The following is a 9,858-nucleotide window of genomic DNA, read 5'->3' on the forward strand; positions in this document are numbered from 1 at the left end:
GTGCATTGTATTGTTTGTCTCTGTGTTGGCCCTGTGATCGACGACCTGTCTGGGACAAATGGAAAATGCATAGATGGACATGTAGAGCCACGCACGGCCTGATACTTGTTTACATAACTGATTTGACGAGCCCATTATTTGATCCTCTGATCAGGGCCTATAATCTGTTTCCCACACCAGTGGGCCTTTTAAGGTCATTGTGCCTGAACTTTTGATCGGCCTTAATCTGCCTTAAAAAGTAGAGTTGGACAAATATATGTTGATGGGACTGAAGTCAGTCCATTATTTTGCCTGGAAGGTTCTTTATCGCCACTGAAAAAACGAATTATGCAGTGAATCCAGTGTCCTTCCTGTTAATGTAATCTATTATTAGTTTTCCTCTTTTTCTGTCGTAACTGAGTGTGTCTGCACCATCTCATCAGCAGACCCGCACAGAGAGCCGATGTGTTCAGGAAACTCCACAACCGCAGAATTTACATTGATGCACTCGTCCGCTCTCCTTCTCTGACACTGAACAGGAAGCGAGCTGACAATCCAGGCACAGCAGAGGCGAAAAACAGAAAACGTGTCAATAAAAGCACCCAGTATTTTTATTACGGTTATAGTTATGACACAAACTGTTCTATAATTCACATCTTATTGGCACGCCAACAAAATTTACATCCACAGGAATTAACACAAAATGCAAACTAGCTCACTGTTACAGTTCAAATGGACTCGAGAAGAGATCAGAACAAAATGTTTCTGACCTTGCTGATACATTTGGAGATTTTACAAAAGGCAGTTAATCATCAGACCTTCGTCCCCCTTTGGGCTGATATCACGTCTACATTTCCTCTATTGTGCTTTACAGTAGAAATACTTGCGAATGGAGGCAGGGGGCAAACACAGCCGTTATGTACAAATTCAAATCACGAGAAACTGGCAAATAATCCAGTAGTCGGAAGCTTGACTGTGTGACCGAACGACAAAGAGTAGGCACGTGATGGAAATTTAACCTGCAAAGGTAGGCTAGTCCTCAAAACACTAAGCACACAAAGAATGACTGGCATTAGACGGAACAGAATTAATTATGTTAACAGCGGGGGTGTAATGTAGTTGTCCATATTTACAAAAATAATCCTCAGTCACAGTAGTCCTGTGTTGTGGCTACAGTGGAGCTCTGCAGCCTCTGTGGAGCACCAGCAGTCTGACAAAAACATGTTAAAAAGCGAGGAATGTCACAGAGTTGTGGGAAAAGCTGAGTATGTGTTACGGAAAAGGACAGAGACATAAATCAGCGTTTCAGTGCTGGTGGAGTCAAGGGGGAAGGTGTGAAGATAACGATCCAGCGTATCGTGTTGAACGTGGTCCACGTGGTGAACCTCCCCACCACTTCAGTCTGGACTATGAGGAATGCCATTGAAATGTAACTTTGGTGTTCCCCTTCTCATGCAGATACATTGATTATGAAGGGTTGAGTGAGTGTGTAGTGGTCTGGTTGTTGTTGGGAGGGCGTGCGATCTGCTCACCATCTATATAATCTCCCTGCTGTTTCTGATGACACAACAAAGGACCATACTGAAGATCATTCCAATTATCTGAAAAAAGACACATGCATTATTACTGGTTAAAGCACTTAATGCAGCCTCATATAAGCACTAGAAGCCAAAATGATCAGCAGCTCGAAGATAAATGGTCAAAAATGTAAACCTGTCTTTTTTTAAATCAGGTTTAAGCTCAAGATTTTGGAAACTCTCACCACAACTCCAGCAACACCAATCCCTATATATCCAATGATATGCAGCTTTTCATCGAAGAAGTCTATTATCGCCGTCCGACAATCCTGAAGACACAGAAAACATCCACAGTGACATCTCCACAAATTTAATATATAAAAAAATACATTATTGCACCTAATCTGCTCATTGTAAAGTGGTGTTATAGTGCCACCGTGTGGGCACAGAGTGTCACAGCAGGCAGGAGCTTTTACCGGGGTGTCCTCTGGAGTATTTGCGCACAGAGCCTCCGACGTGTCCTGTGAGATACTTCCACAGCAGTTCAGCTGTGTGTGCGAAAAAAAGAAAGAGAATAAAACTGTGTTGGTGCTACAAGTGCCAGCCAGTACAAGGGATGTAAGTGATCGCAACACAAGCTTTACTCACAGTTTTGTGGTAAATTAATGCTATCGCAGTGCGATTCAAATCGCTGTCGTCAGCAAGGGAGCTTTTGTAAAATTTGTGGATGTCCTCTGCAATCTGATATAAAGGGAAGAGTAAAAAAGGGCAAAAAATTAAAAAAAAAGATCTGAGATGACATTTTGCTCTTTGGTTTATTAAACTCTAAATAAATGAGTAACTTTACCTGCTCCTTGTTCATGAATCCAAAAACACCAGCAGTGATCTCTGCTCCAAAGATTATCAGAAGGCAAGCAAAGAACTGGCGGAAAGGAAAGAAAGTTAAGTATTGCTTTCAGGCGAGGGCTGTTTTTAGTTCAAGAATTGGAATCAGAGCTCAAAATTATTTTTGGGGTCCATACTTTTCCAGGAACCTTTTGCTATCAAGTGTATATTTTCATTCTTACCCTTGAAAACAGTGTTTGGACAAACAGTTTCTGGGAGGATTCCACATAAATTTACATTAAAGTTTAATCTAATAACATGAAAAAAAAGTGTATCCACTATTCATTTATCAAACTTCAGCTTCATTCAGCTAATGTGCTTGCAAATGATTAGGAACTCAATGAAAGTGGACCAATCAAACTCTCGTCCCCTCAAATTAGTGCCACATTACATTGTTCTTTCTTGTACTCATGGAAATTATTAACCATTTATAGACCTCTAAAATGAAAAGATCTTACCTTCAAAAATTCAAATTGAAATAGTTTCAGAGTAACATACAGCAAGACAACAGCACAAGCACTTTTGAGCCCTTGAACCCACCGACGCAAGAAGACACTGGGACTCGCGTACGGCCCCAAAACAACCGAAGAACCCAACGACCATCATCAAGCCTCCTGCGCCGAGGAGAATGTACACAGCTGAGGAGAGACACAGGCAGAAAGATCAAAGACATCAGAAAAATCAGAAGAATCCACCGTCATGTTCATGATCTATCAGTTCAGAGGATCTAATGACGCATGACGATCATGTCTCTGCAGTTCAGAGCTTCAGCTGAGGGGGGCAGTGTGATCTAAGTGCCTTCACGTCTCTGGGAGCAGAATTGATAAAAAGACTGTTGTTTTTGAGCAGCAGCAGGAACAAGTAGGTGGAAGCTCACAATCTGATTATTAGCCTACTCTTATAGCGGGTTGATTGGTGGGCTTTGTTGCCTGGCTTTTTTTCTTGGTACAATTATTTTAGTGTGTGTGTGTGTGTGTGTGCGTGTGTGTGTGAATTGTGTCCTCGCTGCAGTGGTTACTGTGTCTACATTACTGAAATCCACAGAAAATACTGGTTTCAGTGGGGGGTTTTGTTGGGAATTCAATAAGTGGAAGCACTGAGCTCTCTCCTCCTCTGGGCTTTCACAAATATAGCTAGAAGTCCTTTCCATATATAGACTACAGTAGATGTCTGAGGCATGGGCAGAGTCTGTGTTTTATCATGGTCACACGTCAAGCTCAACTGATAGAGCCCACTGAGAAACAAGGTTGCGGTTCACTCTTTTGATGCATTCGTGTGGTTTCTAGTTACAGACTTTGTTAATTTGTTCTCCTGCAGAGTAAAGCAGATCCCATCTGTCTGACAAAATGGCCAATCCAATTTAGGAGGGTTTGATTTCTGCAGAACACAACTGTCTCGGCTCCCCTCAAGCTCGGGTGACGTCATCCCCCACCCCGCCTATCTACTCCCCTGCTCCCAGCCCTCACTACTGGCTCCTCCACACTGTAACTATACACCGGGCTGCTCCCTGAGGTCCAGGCTCAGGACCTAATCAGTGACATAGACAGCAACAACTGCAGCAACTTAATTAATCCACATGGGTCCAATGCAAGCTGTTGTTTTGCTGTTGACGAGCAAAAGGGCGGGTAAGGACGCGGTGAATAGACTACTGACCTGAAGATAGCTGGAAGCATGAGATGCACAGTTTCAAAGCAAATTCTCTGAGTTCGCAATGGAAAATATAATGAGCCAAGAAAGCTTCCTCTGTATATAAAAGGTGTCAACACAGACAGATATTACCTGCCTGTTTCTTTCCATTAGATAATCACTGACTTTAATGTTCGCTGTGTTGCCACAACACCTCATCTTAGTGAATCCGGTGACATGGGGTAAAAAGCTGCCAAGAAACCTTCCTGCTTCTCAAAGCAGGTTTCAGTTAGAGAATGTAAACATCTGTAATATCTCATAGTTTAACTTTGTTCCTAACTTATACACGCACACGTAATGGCTGTTTACACTCCGGAGAGCATAGAGGTGGAGATGACAGAATGGAAAGTGAATCACCCACAGGGAATGCTGCCACCTTTAATTTTAATGGTATCACTGTGTTTCGTCTTTCGTCAGTTCGGGAGGTTTGTGGTAGTTTTATTGTAACCGGTCGTCTCCAAGATCCTCTCCAGGATCATCCAAATATATATATATGAATATATATATATATAGTCAACTTACACTGTAAACAAAGTAGAATTTTCACATGTCAATACTTTTATTGAGTACTTGTTTTTTTGATTGATTTTTACTTTTACTTTCACTACATTTTAGCACAAATCTCTGTATTTTTTAGTCCTTGGATTCTCTGTCATTCGGTGCACTCCCAACACAAAGATCGATTTAAACTTAGAAATAAAGATGCCTTGGTGCATTGGAACGTAACAAAACGTAGCTTCACAGCAGACACGAGGGGGATGCAAATATGAACAAGAAGATTCGGTAAGAAATGCTATGGATGAAACCAGCCATATTTCTGCTTATGGCTGGTTTTAAGTAGACAACACTGCAAACAGAGCAGAATCAGAGCAGACAGTTTCCTAAACATTGGCTTTATTCAAGTGAAATGTTTGAAGTTGTCGTCTTTATGAACAATTCTTAGTGAATGAGTTGTGTCAGTTTTCATTATTTGTATATTGTTCTTTACTATGAAGTCAAAAACAAAATAGATATGTTTTCAAATATATTTTCGATGTAGGAGATTCTGTTAGTTTTGAAGCTTTAAGTTCAGCCTTTTTGGACATCGCCATGGAAACCAGGAGTCACATGCAAGCAGTTGATTTGACTGAGAACTGTGGAAACAACACACCCCCATAGGGCAGCCTCTTGTCAATTACAGTGTAGCCCTGCCCTGATGCATGTCTGTTTTACTCTAAATGGAACAATAGCCCAAACAATTCCAGGATATTTGCATGTCAAATTAAACCACCAAAAACAATATTTCACCTGCTGTTGCTACTTTACACAAACAGAAAACCTCCACAACGGATTAGTCTGCCCATGCGCAGTGCTTTTTTTAATATGGCTGTTTTCAGGCTGCAGCCCTGCGTCTGTGACGAGGAGGTTTAAATCCGAACAAAGCTTTACTGTCTTAACTGTCTTAAAAAACTAAGACATTCCATTTGAAAGCTTTGTGATTTTTTCCTCCTCGTGTTTTGACAAGCTCCTGTGCGAGTTTTTTTTAAGGCTGTGCTGCATGAAATCATGACAGTTAGTAGATGAGCCTTCAGGATAGTCCTCTGCCACCTCACACACCCAACCTGCTGCTCATGTCCTGAGGGAGGAAACCAGCTCCCTGACAGCACAGCGGGGAGCTTATGAAGTGAAGTCACTGTTTTAGGTCATGGTCAAAATGGGAGTAACAAGAATAGGCTTCATTCTAATCATTCGCTCCTACACAGAGCAAGAAAGAGAGGGTCTATTGTATCGACTGTTGGACACTGAAGGCTGTTTGTCTTGTGTACTGTATGTTTTAATAATCTGCTACGTGTTTTAGTGTGAGTTTTGTAAATACAAAGTGATCCCCTCTTATTACCTCTCCTTCCCTTCTGGTAACGGCGTCTTGACATTTTCAAAATTCACCTTTGCCACAGGAAACCGCATACACCGACCTGTGGCCTTAGACTGGATATAGAGCAGACGTAGCTACCGCGACATCAGTACATCATGGAACTTTTAAGAGATATTTTAAACTTAGTTGGACAAAATTATGTCTTGGAGGCTCAATGATATATCTAATCATGGTAGTATTTTCACACTGATCACAAGGAGTTAATCTAGCCAATAAACCGTAATAATTTGAAATAAGATTTATTGACTAGAGTGTTTAAAAGAAAAGTTGACGCTTTTTAAATATGACTCTGCTGGAACCTGTTCCCAGCAGCCAGCTATGGTATTGATGGCACTTCCACTTTGGCTTCACTTCAGACAGCAGATGGCTAAATCTATTTTTGATGTACAGTCTTTGGCTGCAACGTACACTCGGAAAATTATAAGAATTTATGAAAAAACTGTAGAGATGCTCAAAGACTATCTTAAACCAATGCAGTAGACTGCATTGGACATTCTTGAATATTTGCCTACCATTCCCTACACTATAAGTTTTCTCTGACATTATTTGGCTTGTGAAATCCCAGAACATTGTCCCTCCTATCCCAGAGAGCATAATAGGTGCAGTTAGACCATTCTTTAGCAGTGTGGAGATCTGGATAAACAATCGTGTACTATATGATATAGAAGCATGAAAGAGTATGAAGTTTTTCCCTCAACGACACAAAAAAAGTACAGCCCTCTCCAGCTTTATCGGGTTTTTGAATGGAGTACATGAATGAGGATTAACTTTAAACTTCAACCTTGAGAGCACATTATGCTTTTGTATGTTTTGTAGATGTAAGGCAGGGGTATAAGGCCATTAAACATATTAAACATACCTATGTAGAAAGTGTCAGGGGCGTCATCGCCTGTCAGAAGCTCCACTGTGTCCGGGTCAAACCTGAGCCAGAGTCCCACCGCCAGGACCAACAAGCCCGACAACTGAGGATTTAAAAATCAATATTTGTGTTATTTCGAACTTCTGTCCAATAAAAAGGACATTTAAATACGCACACTTTGAGAACATGTTTGAATTTAAATTTTTCTTTTTACGTTTATCCAGAAATCAATTCACAGTCACACTTTGGAGCCCCTTATGCTTTTTTCTTTCTCGCATTACTGGTAAATTAAGATTCTGCAGGTGGTGTTCTCGTCTTTCTCTTTTCAGTAAAGAGGCTGCTGATTCTCACTGCTTGTCTTTTCTTCAGTTTATTCAAAACAAACTCTTGCCAGGAATGTTAATGCTTTTCCTTTTGAGTACAGCCATGTAAAAAAAAAAAAAAAAAGAACATTTTAATTTAAAGTATCTCCTCTGTGCAGCAGCATTCCTCACCAGGGAAGTCTGGCCAGAAATGAACCCTGTGAAGATTCATCCTCCTGGCCTCCTGCACACACAATGGCATTATTTGGTTTAAAGAGCCAGGCAAGATGAAGGATCCTAAATGTGTGCAGGTCCACAAGTATCTGGGCTTGCGTACGGGTAATTAGTCTGAAAAGTAGGGTAAAGTTCTTAATCTTCATTTTGCAAGACTAAAATGTAGCATTAATCTTTTAACTTTTCTTGTTCTTACTTCTTTTCTTGCTCTTTATTCCAAAGGAGGGGGAAGTATCACCCTACAGGAACAACAATGAGCATAAACAATGTTGAAAAAGGAAGACCAGACCACTTTGCAACAGCAGCTTTTGAGTCCACAAGGACTATCATGTCTGAATGGCAACTATCGGTGGTCCATCTCCCACGTTGCGTTTCCGCCACAGGCTGTGCCAGCCTCACAGCGCCAGGGTGATGTAACTCACACTGGCATTGACTGCTCGTTGGCTCTGCACCCCAAAATGACACCGCACTGTACGCCTCTTTTGGCTCAGACCACAACAACTCTACTTTCAGCCCCAAAACTGCTAAACAAAGAGGCCGCTGTCAGTTTGGGTGACACAAGAGATCGTCTTACAGAGCGCAGATGAGTCAGTCCAGCCTCTTAAAGCCATATATATTGCAGACTTATCATTTAACAGTAAAACATCCGTGCCACTGCTGACGGCTCAAAGAGTCTGAAAAATAAATAACTGTTAGATTCAGCCCAGACTGTTTTGCCTTTAATCTTCAGACCATGTATGTAGCCTAGGTCTGTATCCAGAACTGTCTGTAGTTCTCTTGTAATCTGAAGTAAGAGCATTAAACTATATTATATTATATTATATTATATTATATTATATTATATTAAATTAGATTATAATGAAGCTGCTACTGATGTTTCTTAAAACTGTGCTTCCCAAAGTGAATGCTGGGGTGCTTGGTTCTCTGGTATTTACTTGTAGCTTACTAAATTATTTATCTTGTGTCATTTATAGACCAATTAAAATGAAAGAAATGATAACTATATAAACTGCGTTTAGAAGATTTGGCTGAATTCTGTATCTTCACAATCCACAGACAATGTGTAATAAACTTACAAGCCTAAAATGCTTGAAACATATCATTTTTCATTCATACATATTGACAATGACAACACCAGATAAATTTAAGGTGAATCCACAGTAGCTGAAGCTGCAGGTAACCTTATCAGGGCAGCAGAGAAGATCAAAACAACCCTGCATGATGATCCAAAAACAGAATATAACCTGCCTGTAAACAAAGAAAAAATAAACCCTATGATTTGCACCCTCCCAGACCTGCTGCAGGAAAGTCGCAGCACTTTGCCAAACCATGAGCGAGGATCTGTGTTGGAAAAGTAACAGCTCTGATGTGTGCTGCAGAATGACCTGAGTACATTACACTCAGGATAAATCACAGTGTGAATGTTTAAAGGGTTAGTACAGGTCCTGACGGGATCGAGTCAGTCATAATTTAAACACTTTATAAGTATTTAAGTCGCTGTCACACTGTTTTAGCGCTTTTTAATAGGTTAAACGAGAAGATGATCGATCATGTGGGAGTGTATGTGGGAGTCAGAGACAGAGCAGGTGCGCGGAGATCTGCAAAAGAATATTCCTTTCCGAAATCTCCACTGAATAAATCACTAAAAGCAGACAAAAAACCCCGGCAACAGCCAGCCTGCTATTTGCAAGACGTTGAACATGTAAACAGCATGTAGGTAAACACGCAGAACGAGGCGGAGGCGGTCACGAACAGGTTTTCCGCACAAAAACACCAATCTTTTGCTCAAAATAGATCAATCCAATCTGCAGCAGCGCCTCAGGCAACAACATCAATGCAGATGATCAGGGTGTGTAAACACTGGAGTAAAATCTAAAAAAGCAAAAGCGGTTTTTTTCCCCCATGCAAACCCGTTTGTGGCGCGGACTCACCCAAAAGATGAAGTTGAAAGCGAAGAGCAGATATTTCACGCATTTCATCCGACCTTGCACTTTACTCATTATGTCGCCTGAGTAGCCGATATGTTCGAACTAAAATCTTTCAATATTTAGAAAACCCTCGCTACTTCCAGTAGGACATCAACCCCATGTAGTGATGAAGACCTGCCCCCGTTACACCCGTACACACATGAATATATAAGCTGCACAAACTGGCTGCTGATCGCCTTCCTGCACCGCCCATTTGTGATGTGAGGGTTTGTTAGGTGGAGTTCATGGGTGGTACGCGCGTACCACTACCCCCCTCAGGGCGCCCTGAGGGGGGTAGTTGGGGTCCGTCAACATCAAGGAAGATGTCACTTGTAATGTGTGATACTGCTTTGGGGTTTGGGTGTAGGTTAAGGAAGGGGTGTTGTTTGCTCAAAATTTACATTACATTATTTGGTCATTTTGGAGACGCTTTTATCCAAAGCGACTTACAATAAGTGTGTTCAACATCGGTAGGCAAAAGAACTTCAGGTCACAAGAAATCATAAGTGCATTTCCT

At 41.2% G+C, this 9,858-nt stretch overlaps 1 protein-coding gene across 1 annotated transcript; it reads right to left on the reverse strand.

Moving 5' to 3' along the window:
- Nucleotides 1–568: 568 nt before the first annotated feature.
- Nucleotides 569–9,566, reverse strand: tspan2a (tetraspanin 2a). The gene is made up of 8 exons (XM_075461577.1): nucleotides 9,306–9,566; nucleotides 6,839–6,941; nucleotides 2,922–3,019; nucleotides 2,344–2,418; nucleotides 2,145–2,237; nucleotides 1,973–2,044; nucleotides 1,742–1,825; nucleotides 569–1,580 (listed from the first exon to the last, which is right to left on the reverse strand). The coding sequence occupies exons 1-8, from the start codon at nucleotides 9,372–9,374 to the stop codon at nucleotides 1,515–1,517; spliced, it is 660 nt and encodes a 219-aa protein (XP_075317692.1). The 5' UTR covers nucleotides 9,375–9,566; the 3' UTR covers nucleotides 569–1,514.
- Between the last annotated feature and the right edge of the window lie 292 nt (nucleotides 9,567–9,858).

Source organism: Odontesthes bonariensis, chromosome 3 (assembly GCF_027942865.1).
Source record: "Odontesthes bonariensis isolate fOdoBon6 chromosome 3, fOdoBon6.hap1, whole genome shotgun sequence".
In the NCBI taxonomy this organism is placed as follows: Eukaryota; Metazoa; Chordata; class Actinopteri; order Atheriniformes; family Atherinopsidae; genus Odontesthes; species Odontesthes bonariensis.